Raw genomic sequence first — 16,514 nt, forward strand, 5'->3', positions numbered from 1 at the left:
GGATCTCTAGAAGAGCAGCCAGTGTTTTTAACCGCCGAACCATCTCTCCAGCACTTCATCCCCTTCTCTTGCTCATGATATTTTGGGCTAGTTATTTACACCACAGCCCCATAACTTGTCCACTTCCTAGCTGACCCTCTTCCTGCTGATTAGTCTCTTCTCTCTAGGACAGCATTTCCCTGAAGCCCAGTGTCTTCTGCCCACAGCTAGAAGCCCAACGTCCCTTGTTTCTCAGAGCTTCTGCGATAGAGCTGTGTCATCTCTCCAGATGCAGTGGTGACCAGTTTGTTGTTTTCCTGGGACTTGGCAGATGTCAGCTCTGAAAGTCCTCTATCCTTAGCAACCTCTAGTCTCTGGTAAACCAGGACAGCTCATCTTTCCACACTAAAGAAGAGCGCTCTCACCTGCCCCTTTTTTAGCATCTTAATGTAGGCAGCCCGTCTGAGTGTGTGGTGAGCTGTCACCAATGTGCCTGGAAATTGGCAGGTATAGGGACAACATTCTTGCCCACACTTGTTCGGCATGCTGCAGGCACACACTCACCCTGTTGGCCACTAGATGGCAGCCTCTTCCCCCCCGTTGAAGGAAAGTGCACAAATCATTCCTCTGGTATTTGGAAGGCCTAGCCATCCAGCTAAGATGATCCTAGGGAAGAGAAATACACGTTTATGAAACAGACCCAAACAGGCAGACCTGTGTGAAATGGAGAGTGATGAAAAGGAAAAACACCAAGCCAGACTAAAAGTGCCTCGAGCATTTGGAATTTGATGTGAGCAGAAGGCCTGCTATTTCACTGCAGGGAGCCTGCTCTCAGATCTAATCTGAACACCTGGCCATCCTGAATGGGTTGTGTATAGGAAAGGAGGAAAAAGCCACCTGGAGTTAGAGAGGCCAAGTGCACCGTGGGTTAATTGCAGCTCTGGCTCCCCAGTGAGGGAGCGTCAATATCCCAGAGCTGCCTTCTCCCTACGCTTCCAGTGTTTAACCAGACCCTGCTGACCAAGAGACAGGCCTGTCTGCAAAGCATGCTGGAACGGCCCCTTCCTGAGGTCCATGATTCAAGTCACCTGCAGTGAACACAGTATAGAGCCTGCAACAGCTGCAAAATTGATGTTCTGAAAGTACCCTGTGGAGCTGGAGCTGGCAGGAGGAGAGGACAACAGTATAACCTTAGGGCAGTCTGGGGCTTAGCCCACACTCACAGTCTGAGAGCGGGGTGGGAAAGAGTCTTAGGATTTTTCAGAAGAGCCATTATTTAAGAACCAGTTTTCTCTTTAAGCGCCTGTTCCACTTAAGTCCCAGTGACTACTGATATGGAATGTTTGAGGCCCAAAAGGCAGTGACCTGCTTTTGGTGAAGGATGAGCACATGGTCTGTCAACAGCCATACTGGTAACCATAAAGAACAGTGGCACTCAGGAGTCCAGTGAGAAGGAGGCTTTTCAAATTTGGGGAATTACTCCAAGACTTCTTCCAACAAAGATGACTTCTGTTCTTCACCTAACAGGCTGCTTTTGTTTCAGAGACAGGGTCTCACCACATACAGGCTGGCTGGGAACTTACCATCTTGACTAGATTGGCCTTGAATTCACAGAGCTCTACCTATCTCTGCCTCCCAAATGCTCCACCACACCTAGACCCAGCTAACAGTGTTCTTTTGGTAATATTTATTTTCAGGTGTGTGTGTGTGTGTGTGTGTGTGTGTGTGTGTGTGTGTGATTGCAGGTGTCTGAGGAGAATCCAAGCAACATAAAGCTACATCCACACGTCCCAGTTTGGGGCTCAGAAATATGGCCCGTATAGATTGGTTTCTAAAGAAAGGAAAGGCAGGTAGGTGACCATCTAATGAGGAAACCAAGAAAGGGTCTGCCTAAAGAGGTTGTTACATAAAGCCAGGTCTAGAAAGGGGAAGGACTGCTGCGGGGGACAGAAAACAGGTACCCCGGGAAGACCTGGGAAGGTGGGAAGACAGTCTGGTAAACATCATTATATAAAAACGGAGAGAGGGAAAGTGGGAGTCTTGTTTTGCCTTCTAAGCCACGGGGCAGCAGGGTGTGGGCTCAGACAATTAGAGAGTTCACAATAAAAAACATTCTCTGGGAAGGTTTAATGTAGCAAGCCTCACAGGATGGGTTAGGGAGCATGGGGTACTCCTGAGAGAAAGTCATGTCTCAGGTCATTTTCTATTCTATTCAGGGTGTAAAGATGACAGTTTTTCAGGGCCTCCAGCATTACGCAAAGATCATTCTCAATCTTTGCATCTGTGACTGTCCCTGGTTTACTTTAACTGTGGTCTTGATTGATCGCTTTCCCTGGAGATTTGTTATCTTTAATGTGGACTTCGAGGTGCTGTTAATTCTTGCTAACCGGAATACATTTTGTCCTGCTTCTTAGTTGATTTTCCCCCACCATAGGGGGCGTTCCCTGCCTGGATCAGTGTTTGGCTAACTGTGATGATAATTAAATGGTGCTTTAAAAGTCTTTGCTGCTATTCAACAGATTGCACATATTTAAAATGTATGATTTGATGTTTTGACATATATAATTACATGTCTTAGGGCTTCTATTGCTGTGAAGAGACTCCATGACCCCAACAACTCTTTTTTTTTTCCTTTAAGATTTATTTATTGATTGTGTGTACAATGTTCTGCCTGCATGGATGCCTGCAAGCCAGGAGAGGGCTCTCGTTATAGATGTTTGTGAGTCACCATGTGGTTGCTGGGAATTGAACTCAGGACCTCTGGAAAAGCAGTCACTGCTCTTAACCTCTGAGCCATCTCTCCTCCTCCTCCTCCTCCTCCTCCTCCTCCTCCTCCTCCTCCTCCTCCTCCTCTTCCTCCTCCTCCTCTTCCTCTTCCTCTACCACCTCCTCCTTCTTCTCCACCACTACCACTTCTTCCACCACCTCCACCACCTCCACCACCACCCTCAGCTTTTTGCCTACATGATTGTCTGCCTGAGGGTATCCGATTTTGAAGTTATAAACAAATAGTTGTGAGCTACTATGTGGGTGCTGAGATTTGAGCCTGGGTCCTTTAGAAGATCACTCAGTGCTCTTAACCACTGAGATATCTCTCTAGCCCCCAAAATGTTACAAACAGCTTACATGGCTACTTATTCCCCCCACTCCTGCAAGACAGTGTTTGTCTATTTCTTTCAGGATAGCCTTGACTATCCTGGATCTTGTCTTGTAGACCAGTCTGGCCTCAAACTCACAAAGATTCATATGCTTCTGCTTCCTGAGTGCTGAGATTAAAGGTATGTACCACTAACACCCAGCAGCCACTGCAACTCTTATAAGGAAAACATTTATGTTTAATTAAGATTCAGAGATTCAGTCCATTATCATCATAGGGAGATATGGCGGTATGCAGGCAGACGTGGGCAGGAGAAGTAGCTGAGAGTCCTATATCTTGCAGGCACCAGGAAGTAGTCTGTCTCACTGGGACTAGCTTGAGCACAGGAGACCTCAAAGCCCAGCCCCATAGTGACACACTTCCTCTTTGTTTTTTTAAGAGATTTATTTGTTTATTTTGTATACAGTATTCTGCCTGCATGTATGCCTGATCTCATTATAGATGGTTGTGAGCCACCATGTGGTTGCTGGGAACTGAACTCAGGACCTCTGGAAATGCAGTCAGTGCTCTTAACCACTGAGCCATCTCTCCAGCCCCACACTTCCTCCAATAAGGCCACAACTATTATTCTAACAAAGTCATACCTCCTAATAATGCCATTCCTCTTGGAGACCACTTTCTTCTCTTTCTCCTCCTCCTCCTCTTCCTCCTTCTCTGACAAGGTTTCTCTGTGTAACAGCCCTGGCTATCCTGGAACTAGCTCTTGTAGACCAGGCTGGCCTCTAACTCACAGAGATCCGCCTGTCTCTGGCTCTCACATGCTGGAATTAAAGACGTGTGCCACCACCGCCCAGGTGGGGAGCCATTTTCTTTCAAACTACTATACTACACAACAAATATTATAATTAAACCAGCTACACCAGGAGATCACCTGATGTCAATGAGTCCTGAGTCCTTTTAGCTTAAAAGGATAGATTGCACGCCCCACCCCCCACCCCCCCCACCCCCCCAACCCCCGGGCAGAAATGTGGACGCCTTGCCATTTCATAATCTGCTTTACCATTCTTTCTCACTGTTATGGTCTCAGCGCCCCATCTATTTACAACTTTTGCAAATGTAGTCTTGGTCCCCTGGGAAGCATCATGGGAAGTGATAAATCCTTTGATCCTTTGGGAAGTGAGGCCTCATGGAAAGCTGCCTTGATCACTGGGAGAATGTTTTCAGAAGAAGTTGTGAATCCCCAGCCTCTCTTTGACTTCCTGTTTGGTGATTGAAGTCTGCTCCTTTCACTAGAGGTCAAACCAGTGGGACACCTGATCTTGGACTTGAAACACAAACTGCAAGCTAAATGGTGATGGCTAATCTTGATTGTCTGGAGACATCTGGGAAGACAGACCATCAGTTGAGGAATTGCCCCCTTTAGATTGGTTAGTACATGGGCATGTCAGTGAAGCATTTTCTTAATTGCTTACTATATAGGAGGGCCCAGCCCTCTGTGAGCAGGGCCATGCCTAGGCAGTTATAACTGAAAAGTAGCTGGGAAAGTTAGCAGAGTAGCTCTGTGGTCTGTACTTCAGTTTCTGTTCCAGGATCCCACCATGACTTTGGTAATGATGGACTGTCTCCTGCAAGCTAAACAAACTCTTTTCTCCAACAAGCTGGTTTCAGTCAGAATTTACCAGTGACAGAAAATCAGTCTTTCTTTTCTCACCTTTTCAAGTTAAAAATGAGAGAGGGGGGGGGGGAGGGAGGGAGGGAGGGAGGAGAGAGAGAGAGAGAGAGAGAGAGAGAGAGAGAGAGAGAGAACGCACATATTTATACCTCAGGCCCAAGTATGGAGGTTGGAGGACAACGTGCAGTAGTGGAGTTTTTCTCCCACTATGCTGGTTCCAGAAACCAAACTCAGGTCAAGTCATCAGTCTTGGTAGCAAGTGCCATGACTAGCTTAGCCATATTGCCAATCCCTTTTTATTCTTTTAGGATTTAATTTTATTTTTAATTGTGGTGTGTGTGTGTGTGTGTGTGTGTGTGTGTGAGAGAGAGAGAGAGAGAGAGAGAGAGAGAGAGAGAGAGAGAGAGACGTGTGACTACTTGTAGTGACCAGAAGAGGGCACCCTTGTGGCTGGAGTTATAGGCAGTTGTGATCTGCCTAACATGGGTGCTGGGAACTGAATTTGAGTCCTCTGGAAGAACGCTAAGATATCTTAACTGCTGGGCCATCTTTCGATGTGTCAAATGTATCTTTTATCTATAAATTTATCTTTGTCTTTATAATTTTCCACAGTATGATATCACTGTCTCAGTTGAGTTTTCCCTACTGTAGGACATGTAGGTTATCCTTTCTTTATGTATTTATTGGAAAAAGGGTCTCACTCTGTAACCTGGGTTGCCCTGAAACTTACTAGTAGCCCAAGCAAGCCTTAAACTCATGAAAATCATCTTGCCTCAGCCTTCTGAACGTGGGGGGTTACAGGTCTGAGCCAGAGGCTTAGAGTTCTTCTATTTAGTATTCATGTGTTAACCATTGTGATAGGAAGCACAATGAGACATTGCTCTCCGAAGAGATTTCTAAGTCAGTGGTTTGGTGGTGCTGACAACAGATATGATGCTGTACAGCTGATGTCTAAAAGTCTATTCATCTGCCAGAACTGAAGGTCTCTCAGCCCAAGGACCCAGGGCATCTCCCATATCTCTCCTATCTCCTTCCAGTTCCTGCATGTGCTGCTCTATGTGGTACTAGCGATGTATCCCAGGGCTTTGCACATGCCACATGCTGGGCTGACATTCTACCGCTGAGCTATGCATTCACCTCCCCCCCCCCCCGCTTTTTATCTTTGAGACAATTTCTCTTGTAGACCAGGCTGGCTTTGAACTCTTGACTTTTAAGCTCCCACCTTCTTTGGTCTGGGGAGGAGGAGGACATGATTTTGCTATGTAGCCCAGGCTGTCCTATCCAAAAGGCCACTTGGTCTGATCTGACACTCCATGTGGCTAACTAATACTGTGCAGATGCCATTCTTTATTGATTTAGGGTAAGGCCATGACATATCTGTTTTGCTAAAACGTTCTTAGTGATTCCAATGCACAGCCAAGTTTGGGAAATCTTGCTGAATAAGCCATTGGATTGGATCACCCAGTGACCCTGAGGGTTTCCTGTCCGTGGACTGCAGCGGGAGAGCCTGGTTCTTTCTCTTCCCAGTCCGAGATTCCAGGCTTGTCGTGTGACTCGTACTAAGGTGTAAATGAGTTTGTGGTACTCTTAGCCCTGATCCTTTTCATGGAGGACTCTTCACCCAAAATATATCTGCAGCAGCGGGTGCTAATTTCAGGCCCTGTGACTAAGTGAAATGAAGAATTTCAAACAACGTAGGCGTGGAGATCTTCCAGTTGTTCCTTAAAGTGGTGGCTCCCTGTCTTGGCTCATCTTCAGAGCTGTCTCTGAAGCTTTACAAAAATACAGTTTAGGGCTCTGTGCGTACCTGCTGAGACTGAACCTCAGGGTAGGTGCGGTGTCCAGAACTGGGTGGTTACTACAAAACATAATTGTCTCCGCCCCCCACATCCCTGGGTGTTGATGCTCAACGAAGTCTGGGAATCCCAATTTTTACTGCACAATGTTGGTGCTTTCTCTATTCCCTCCTTAGGTCTCCTCTCTCTAGGGTCTCTAGGAAGTGTTAGAAGTGAACTTGAGGGCAGCAATAGAAAGGCACTTTACACAATGGGTATGAAATAGGTGAATCTTGTCTGCCTCAGGATTCACACAGGAGAAAAATCTGTAAAATAGTTCCAGAAGGAGTTATTGTGTGCCTGCTATCCCTGTGCCAGGGAAACACACACACACACACACACACACACACAAAATAAAAGAAATAGTTCAAAAAGGAATGGAATCTTGTCAGGGATGTGATAAAGTACAACCAGGGATGCTGTGTGCAGGGTTGGCTCAGTCTTTTGAGGCCATGCCACGTTGAGCAATTCACAAATCATCCCCCACTTCGGAAGACCCTCACACTTTCGAGATTCTACAATCTGTAGCTAAGCACATACTAGCTCATAAGACTGTACTAGCTCTCTTGTCTCCTTAACACATTGCTTTGTTCCTGATTAGTTTATAGGGTGATAGTCACCAACAGATGCTACAGTTAATAGCGTAACTTTATATCTCACTCGGGACCAGCATTCCTCCCTCAGGTAGTAGGGGTTCACTCCTCAGAATTTCAAAGGATGGGAAGGATTTCAAAGGAGTCTAAGATGGAATATAAGGTGGTAGTGTTGACACTTAACTTCCGGCTAGAACTTTAAACTTGAATGTTGGTTTTATTGCTGGAGGTATTATTAGCCCAATCCTTGGGGTTCAGGGACACCCCACCCCCGATGCTCCAAATATTTCTCTATGAAGTAGCTGACCTCTGACCCCACTCCCTCACTGAGCCTAACCAGCAGTGAGGCCTTTTCTTCAGATTCTCACAGGCAGGACTTTCTCCTCCGTGTTTCTCCGGACCTCAGAAATGACCCCATTGAAGACTGGAGATCAACATTCCGGCAAGTAGCAGAGCGGATGCAGAAGACGCAAGAGGAACAGGAAGCTTTTCTGCTCAATCCCGCCATTGGGGTAGGCCAGACTTTCTTTGCTCCATGCGCCTCTTCAAGCATGCAGGAATTGCTTGTCACTTGCTGGGAATCTTTGATCTTATGGCCCCTGTTCACAAATCCCCAAGGAATTTCATGTCAACTCACATGTTTCCAATGAAGTCCTATTTTTTTCTTAACTCAAAATGTATTTTTTTTTTATCTCTTTTTAACTGCGTTTCTCAGATTAGTAAGCAGTAAGCACTTCTAGACTCTAGAACAGTCTAAAAGAGCTGGAACAGGTCAGAGAGTCTAGAACGGTTTCAAAAGAGCCTTTTGCTATCTATGAACAGACAGCCTCGACCACCCGCTGTTAGGTCTCATCTGGTCTCTTGCAGATTCACATGTCAAATATGGCTTTAAAAACCAGGATGCGATTTTATTAACTTTTTCGGGGAGACGCTTTTTATTTTTTTTCCAGACGTGGTTTCTCTGTGTAGCTCAAGCTGTCCCAGAGCTCACTCTATAGACCAGCCTGGCCTTGAACTCACAGAGATTCACCTGCCTCTGCCTCCCGAGTGCTGGAATTAAAGGTGTGCACCACTACAGCCTGACTCCCTTTTTCCTTAACCAAAATTTTTGCTTCCTACCTCCCTTTGCCAGTAGTGGGCACATCTGGGCCCTTCCCCTCGATCTTCATGTGAGATAGGAAGGGAAATTCCATGGTGTGCATAGTTTGCACTGGTCTCACATCTCATGTCTCATCCTGACTCTACTGGTTGGTTTTCTTGTTTGTTTGTTTGTTTCTTCAAAACTTTATTTTCAAAATTATGTTCTCTCTCTCTCTCTCTCTCTCTCTCTCTCTCTCTCTCTCTCTCTCTCTGTGTGTGTGTGTGTGTGTGTGTGTGTGTGCATGCAGGTGACCATGGAGACCAGATGAGGGTATTAGTTTTCTTGAAGCGGAGTTACAGGAAGCTGTGAGCTTCCCAGTTGTAGGTACTGGGAACTGAACTCAGGTCCTCTGCAAGAGCGGTGAGCACTGTTAAGCCCTGGGCCATCTCCCCAGTCCTTAGTCTTCTGTTTTAATCACTGGTCATGTCATTTTCTTTGCTGCAGTCTTTGTGAGGTACTATGTCATAAATCTGTACCAGAGAGTGTCTGTTCCCTGTGTCTGTCCAGAGCATGGGAAATTTGGCACTAAGGAATGGCAGACTACCATAAATCATGGTAGGGAAGGTTCTCAGAAAGAAAAATACTCTCTGGCTGGACAGTGGTGGCTCACATTTGTAATTCCAGCACTTGGAGGCAGAAGCAGGGGGACTCTCTTTGAGTTCGAGGCCAACCTGGTCTACAGAGTTCCAGGATAGTGAAGGCTATTACACAGAGAAACCCTGTCTTGAAAAAAAATGAAAGAAAGAAAGAAAGAAAGAAAGAAAGAAAGAAAGAAAGAAAGAAAGAAAGAAAGAAAACAAAAGAACAAGAACAAAACGTATTCTCTGAAAGCCCTTGACCCAGCTGACAAGAGACAGCACCCATCCTTATAAAACAGTCAAGGCCATTGGTAAAAAGATGTGCTCATGGCTCACTAATCAGAGTGAGCATCTAATGGGGACCACCAAACACGCTTGTGCCCAGGGATCCACACTCCATCCGAAGGATTACCAACACCTCTCCATGCTCAGGGGTCATGAACTGGAGAACTGGTAGACTCCTGGGTTGTTCTTTCTCCCAGTCAGTGTCCTTACCTCCTTAGCCCGAGAGGCTCAGTGGCTCTTCCCGGATGAAAGACGGGAGCGCCACCAAGATTCTGCTGGAAACCCTGCTGCTAGCGGCACATAGGACTGTGGACCAAGGTGTTGCAGCCTCTCAAAGGTATGGAGGAAGCAGACAAGCTGGGCATCAGATCCACACCATGGTGACACGGGGGAAGAAATGGGAGGTCCTAGCTCCTAAGACACATGCAGGCTAGAACCCAGCCTGCTGCGACTTCCTTTCCTTACCAGAGTCTCTGGCCCATTCTAGAATGCTCAAGTCCACCCTTCTCTTGGCTTTTGCTTTTCCCACTACAGCCCTTTTTAAAAATAGAATCCTTTCTGCTCTTATTAACAGGGATCTTTCTTCCTCCTCCTTCCCCTGCTTTCCTCCAGAATGAACTAGCAAAACTTTTTTAAAAATGGGAATTGTGGCATCCCCTAGGTGTGGGTAGGAGTACCAAGCTCTTTTCTGGGGCGGGGCACACCAGGTCCTTCTTGGGAGCTAGTGAATTTTTTTCCAGATGCCTTCTGGAAATCCTGAGGACATTTGAGCGGGCTCATCAGGTGACCTATAGTCAAAGTTCCAAAATTGCCACCCTGATGAAGCAAGTCAGCACCAGGTATGTGATTGTGTGTTTGCAGAGGATATCTTGAGAGCAGGGGACACTCTGTGAGATGTGCTAGCGTGGCAAGGGTGATAGGTCTACACGTTGGAAGGTCTTAGGTGTATTTACTTTCGTGTTATTCTGCGGCCTCTTTTCACGGTGATCATTTGTGTCCTGGCCTCTAGCTCATTCTCAGCCTGGAGAAGAAGGGCCGAGTGTACTTAGTTGGCTGGCAGACCCTCGGCATCATCGCCATCATGGATGGAGTAGAGTGCATTTACACCTTCGGTGCTGGTAGGCTCAAGTCCTGATGCTCTTCCAGAGCCAACGCATCCCCGCCAATTGGGATACATTAGCAAAGCATTTTCTTGCAACCCCCGCCCTCACCAAGGTTCTCCAGTGCCCGCCCATTTTGTCCTACATAAACAGGCATTTCAGTCAAATGCTTTCTTCACTTGAAGCTCCAAATGCCACCTCGGTCCTTGATCTCTCAGGTCCCACCCCAGTGCTTTAACTGTAGCTTCCCACACGGGTTACTACCACTCACTCCACATCCCACTTCCTGACCCCATGACAGCCCTTGGAGTAGAACCTTCCTATCCTCCAAAGCCCACCGTTCTTTTCTCTCTCATCTTAAATTTCCCAGATTTCCAAGATATCCGTGGCTTTCTCATGGGTGACCACAATGGCATGTTTAACCAGAAGGCAGAGCTCACCAACCAGGTCGGAAGAGGACAGGACTTGGGAAGCTGTAGAACTCATGGGTGTGCAGAGGGCCGTAGAGGAGTGGGGGCTGGGATGGAGGGAGGACAGGTGGAGGGTGTAAACAGTCCTGAGACGGAATGTAGGTCAGAGGTCCTGGAGCCTCAAAGCGCTGCAGTATGGAAGGCTCTGAATTTACCCTCGAAAACTCGGCTTTAGTCTATTGACCTGCTACATCACCTTTGGTAAAATGCTACCATTTTGAACACTGATTCTTTTCAAGTAAAATCCAAAGGGCTGTAATAGATGTCCTCCTATGATCCCCTTCAGTCTTCAAGTCTGTGCTCTTGAGCATCCTTCTTCTGCCCCAGGGTCCCCAGTTCACTTTCTCCCAGGAGGACTTCCTGACGGCCATTCTGCCATTCCTCGTGGAAACTGACACCGTGGTCTTCATTTTCACCCTGGATGGTGAGAGGGAAGATGGGACCAGTGGACTGAAAGCAGCAGTGGTTTAGAGGGGCTGCCACTCTGAGTCTCAGGGTGCCTTGTCAGAGGGAGGGTATCTTAGTTAGGGTTGCTATTGGGATAAACACCATGACCAAAACCAACTTGGATGGGGAAGGTTTTTTGTTTTTGTTTTGTTAGCCTTACAGTTTATAAGTCTATCACTGAGGGAAGTCAGGGCAGGATCCTAGAGACCAGACCCAGAGCAGAATCCATGGATGAATGCTACTTACTGTCTGCTCCTCATGACTTGCCCAGTCTGCTTTCTTATTGCCCTCAGGACCACCAGCTCAGGGATAGCACCATCCATAGTGAACTGGGCCCATCAATAATCAGTCAAGAAACTGTGCCACAGGCTTGCCCGCAGGCCGTTCTGGTGGGGGCACTTTCTCAGTAGAAGTTCCCTTTTCCCCAAATGATTCCGGCTTGGCTCAAGTTGACATAAAACAGAGGGGCAGAGGGAGTGTCCTGGCAGGCCCCAGAGTGGCAGGAAGAACAGCCTCATAGGTCATCCTTTTAACTCGGATGCCTCCTGTCCCATCCAGATAACCTCACAGAGGTCCAGGCATTGGTGGAGCAGGTGAAAGAGAAGACCACGAACATCCAGGCCCTGGTGCACGGCACCGTGGGGCAGTCCTTGCCGGTGAGTGTCCAGCAATGGGGAGAAGATCTGGGTGTGATACAGCCCAGGCTTTCTGGAACACAGCACCCCTGTTTATCTCTTTCCCCTCAGGGCCCTCTAAAGAGGCTCTTTCCCTCCATCATCAGCATCACATGGCCACTTCTTTTCTTTGAATATGAAGGAAGCTACATCCAGGTAGGCAAGGATGAGAAGGCAATGCTTGCAGGAGAGGAGCCCCCCCCAAAAAAAACCCCTCAAAGTTAGATGGGAAAAAGCCTAAATATCTGTTTTTCTTCTTTCCTCCCCAAGCTGAGAAAATTCTCAAATTATCAGGTCTCTAAACAGAGTTGCCAAGGCAACAGGGTTCATTTCTTCTCAGGAACCTACAGAAAGGGCAAGATAGGCCACCAATCACTACGCACTCATTTGTTCTCTGGGACAGGTTAATTGTTGATACTGAAGTCGTTATCACCACCCTAAAGGTCTAAGGCTCTTTCTTTTTTTTTTTTATTCATTTAAACACTGCCTGGCCCATTATCTCTAGAGAGTTAGTTACTGATTAACTCTTACATCTTGATTAACCCATTTCTAATAATCTGTGTAGCACCACGAGGTGTGGCTTACTGGGAAAGATTCAGCATGGTCTGACCTGGTGATTGGCTCCATGGCGTCTGCCTCATTGTCCTCTTCCCAGCATTCTGTTCTGTTTACTCCGCCTACCTAATTTTCTGTCCTATCAGAGGGCCAAGGCAGTCTCTTTATTAACCAATGAAAATAACATATAACAGAAGGCCCACCTACATCATTTCCCCTTTTTCTATTTAAACAAAAAAGAAAGGCTTTCACTTTAACATGGTAAAATTACATATAACAAAACAGTTATTGACTAAGAATTAGTTACAATATTTATATCTATTTTATCTATATCATAATAATGGAAAACTATAACTAACCATTCTTCAACTCCCTCAAAGACTCCAGAAGGATATAATATTACCTAAGTAAACAAGAAGAATACAACTTCCAAAACTCTAGAAATGACAGAGACATCTCGCTGCCTGTACAGTCACCCAAAGTTCCTCTGTACCGTTGGGGCATCCATCTTCAGACAACAGGCCCATAGTATCCAGAGACATTTCCATGAAGCAAGAAATTTCAAAGGCAGTTCAGTCACTATCTGCTGTGTCCTGCAGAATGTCTCGCAGACTCTTTCATGAATCAGGAACCCCGAAAGATCATCTCACCTTTAGGCAAGTTCAGCAGTCCTCTCTCTGCGGGTTCTCTGTGTCCAGTCTATGCAACAGCAGTTTCTTGCCCAAATGGCTAACCAACTCCATAAGGAACCTCTTCAATGCCCATCTTCCTCTTGAAGTAGATTGGTGCTGCAAGGAGCAGACGTGTCTCATCATGAAAAGCCCAGGAAAGATTCAGCATGTCTGACCTGGTGGCTGGCTCCATGGCGTCTGCCTCATTGTCCTCTTCCCAGCATTCTGTTCTGTTTACCTAAGGCTCTTTCTTTTGCACAGCACCCTACGCTGAACATAATGCAGTTCGGACTACGGTGGAGCCCTTGTGCAATAGTAAACTTATAATCAGGAGACACACCGAGAGGCATCATAGACATCGTAAGACGTTTGTGTGCATTTTGCAGTTTTGTTTGGAGCAGGCACCAGGAAATCTGGATGCCAGTTCAGCTCTACTGTGTGTCCCAAGAGAGAAGACAAATTTATATCTCTGGGCCTTACTTTTCTCACAGTTGACCTTTCATGGGTCAGAACCAGCGCCCAGAGGGGATGCGGTGGGGGAGGTGTGCCCTTTCATCTTTATTCAACCTACTTCCTTTTGGAAGCTTTCAGACAGAGCCAGGACACAGCCTCAATGAACCAAGAACTCTTTAAAAAATCATTTGTTTATTATTTATACAGTGATCTGTCTGCATTTGCGCCTGCAGGCCAGAAGAGGGCACCAGATCTCATTACAGATGGTTATGAGCCAGAATGTGGTTACTGGGAATTGAACTCAGGACCTCTGGAAGAGCAGCCAGTGCTCTTAACTGCAGAGCCATCTCTTCAGAGAGAACCCAGAGGTCTTACATAACTGTCTCTCCCTAGTGGAGAACCCACTCCCCTCTGTCTTTTGCTCTAAGCGTTCCTGTGTTGTACCTCTACTTCTTGGCACAGGCCCTACATTCAATGTTCTCTTCCGAAATCGCCTGCTTTTGAAGAAGTCTTCTCTGATTAACTTGACATTGTCTATTCTTCTCCACACTTACACAATCCTGATTCTTAATACAAATATAGTCCTTTATACCCTATGAATGTTTCATATATATTAGCTCAGTTCTCATAGCAATCTCCTAAGGTACGTGTGCTCAATTTCACCTTCTCTCCAGCCCCTTCTTTTTGCTTTCTTCCTTCCTTCCTCTTTCCTTTCTTCCTTCTTTCTTTGTTTTGTTATTTTGGTCTTTTTCCTGTTTTTCAAGACAGGGTTTGTGTGTGTGTCTGTGTGTGTGTAGCCCTTGCTGTCCAGGAACTGGCTTTGTAACCTAAATTGGCCTTGAATTCACAGAGATCTGCCTGTCTCTGCTTCCTGAGTGCTGGGATTACAGGTGTGTACCACTATGCCCGGCTACTTCTGCTTTGAATGTAACGACATTTTATTTAAATTTTGTCTGTATTCAAATCTATTAGTTTTTTTTCCCATGTGGTTTTCAGTCTTTCACTTGATGCTGCCTTCATCTTTCCATATGGAACTGTCTGAAAATGTAGGTTTCCACTGGCACCGTGTTCTAGTTTGCTATGTGCTGCTGTGATGGGAATTGATCGAAAACGACTTGGAAGGGTTAAGACTCTTCATCTTACACTTTCCGGTCTATCATTTCGGGGAGTCAGGCAGGAGCTCCAACAGGAAGCAAGAGTGGAGGTGGGACCGAGAAGGAAACAGCTTCCTGGCTTATCCTTCATGTTCTATTTTCTTTTTTCTTGAATTTTCTGTTACATTTTACTATTTGTGTGTGTGTGTGTGTGTGTGTGTGTGTGAAGGAGTTGGCTCTCTTTTACCTTGTAGATCCAGGGGATTGAACTTAGATGGTCAGCAGGCACCTCTACCCACTGGGCAATCTCACCAGCTCTCGGCCTGTTTTCTCATACAACCACAACCACTTGCTCAGGGGCGGCCTTACCCGCCAGAGTGGGCTGGGCCCTCACACATCAGTCATCAACCAGGAAGACACCATATAGACATGCCCATGGGCCAGTCTGATGGAGGTAATTCCCCATCGGAAGTCTCCCTTCCTAGGTGACTTAGTGTGTGTCAAGTTGACGAAAACCGGCACAGACTTGATTATCTTTGGTTGTAGAAATAGTTTTGATACTGTAATGCTCTTCACTTTTTTGTTTGTTTGTTTTTTTGGTTTTTGAGACAGGGTTTCTCTGTAGCTTTGATGCCTGTCCTGGAACTAGCTCTTGTAGACTAGACTGACATCGAACTCACAGAGGTCCTCCTGCCTCTGTCTCCTGAGTGCTGGGATTAAAGGTATGCGCCACTACTGCCTGGTGGTCTTCACTTTTTAAAAAACAATATTTTTATTTTATGTACATTGGTGTTTTGTATGCATGTATGCCTGTGTAAGGGTGTCAGATCTTGGAATTACAGGCAGTTGTTAGTTGTCATGTGGGTGCTCGGAATTGAACCTAGGACCTACGGAAGAGCGGTTAGTGCCCTTAACCACTGAGCCGTTTCTCTAGCCCCTGGTCTTTGTTTTTAATTTGAAACATTTTGCCTTCCTCCCCAGTCCTTTGCCACATTTACTTCATCCCCTTTGTTTCTCTTGCTTACCTGAAAGATAAGTGAAACTATCTTATATTTCACACTATGCCAGGCAGAGTGGCACATACCTGCAATCCTAGCATTTGGAGGAGGGGGGAGCAGAAGCAAAATCAGGAAGAGTTCAAGACCATCCCCAGATACATAATGAGTTTGAGGTCACCCCGAGTTACATGAAATCCTGTCTCAAAACACCAAAACCAAAACAAAACAAGAAAATCCAAAAAAACCAAAGCTCACACCAATCACTTCATAATACCCGTGCTACTCACAAGGGCATTTGCTGCTGTCAGAACGATGTAATTATCCATGCTGGGAATGACAGTTAATCTGATACCATTACCGAAGTTCAGATTTCCCGAGATGTCCCTGGGGAAGCTGTTATTCTCCAGACCTGGAATCCAATCAAGGATAATCTCCTGACTTTAGCCAGTAGGTCTCTCGGCTTTCACTTAACAGTCTTTTGGTTTGGTTTGGTTTTTTTTTCCCTGTCTCTCTTGACATTGATATTTTTAGAAGTCTAGGCAAATCTTTCCCAGAGTGTACCTCACTTTTCCAGCACATACAAACAACTTGCTGTATTGTTTTTTCGTCATATTCGGGCTTATGTTGTTTTGTTTTTGTTTTTGTTTTCCTTTGGAGGAGACTGGCATGTCACATCAGGATCGCCTGGCATCTGCTTGTCTCTTCCTTGGCGAGGCTATGGTGGCTTCTTCAGTGGTGGTGACGGCTGCTCTGCTTCTTTGCATCCTGTCACCCAGCTGTCCGTACCCACTGTGTTCGCATCTGCTGATGATTTCTGCTTGACTCAGTTGTTCCCGTGGTGACTCTCAAATGGTGATTTTCTATTTCTAGCC

At 46.2% G+C, this 16,514-nt stretch overlaps 1 protein-coding gene across 1 annotated transcript; it reads left to right on the plus strand.

The window, feature by feature from the left end:
* Positions 1-9,399: 9,399 nt before the first annotated feature.
* LOC148121897 (glucokinase regulatory protein-like) lies at positions 9,400-14,054 on the plus strand. The gene is made up of 7 exons (XM_087907562.1): positions 9,400-9,517; positions 9,921-10,019; positions 10,201-10,298; positions 10,651-10,727; positions 11,078-11,174; positions 11,756-12,027; positions 14,013-14,054. Exons 1-7 carry the CDS (start codon positions 9,426-9,428, stop codon positions 14,052-14,054), a joined length of 777 nt encoding a protein of 258 aa, XP_087763688.1. The 5' UTR covers positions 9,400-9,425.
* Positions 14,055-16,514: the final 2,460 nt, after the last annotated feature.

Source organism: Myodes glareolus, chromosome 6, assembly GCF_982192425.1.
Source record: "Myodes glareolus chromosome 6, mMyoGla1.1, whole genome shotgun sequence".
NCBI lineage: Eukaryota > Metazoa > Chordata > Mammalia > Rodentia > Cricetidae > Myodes > Myodes glareolus.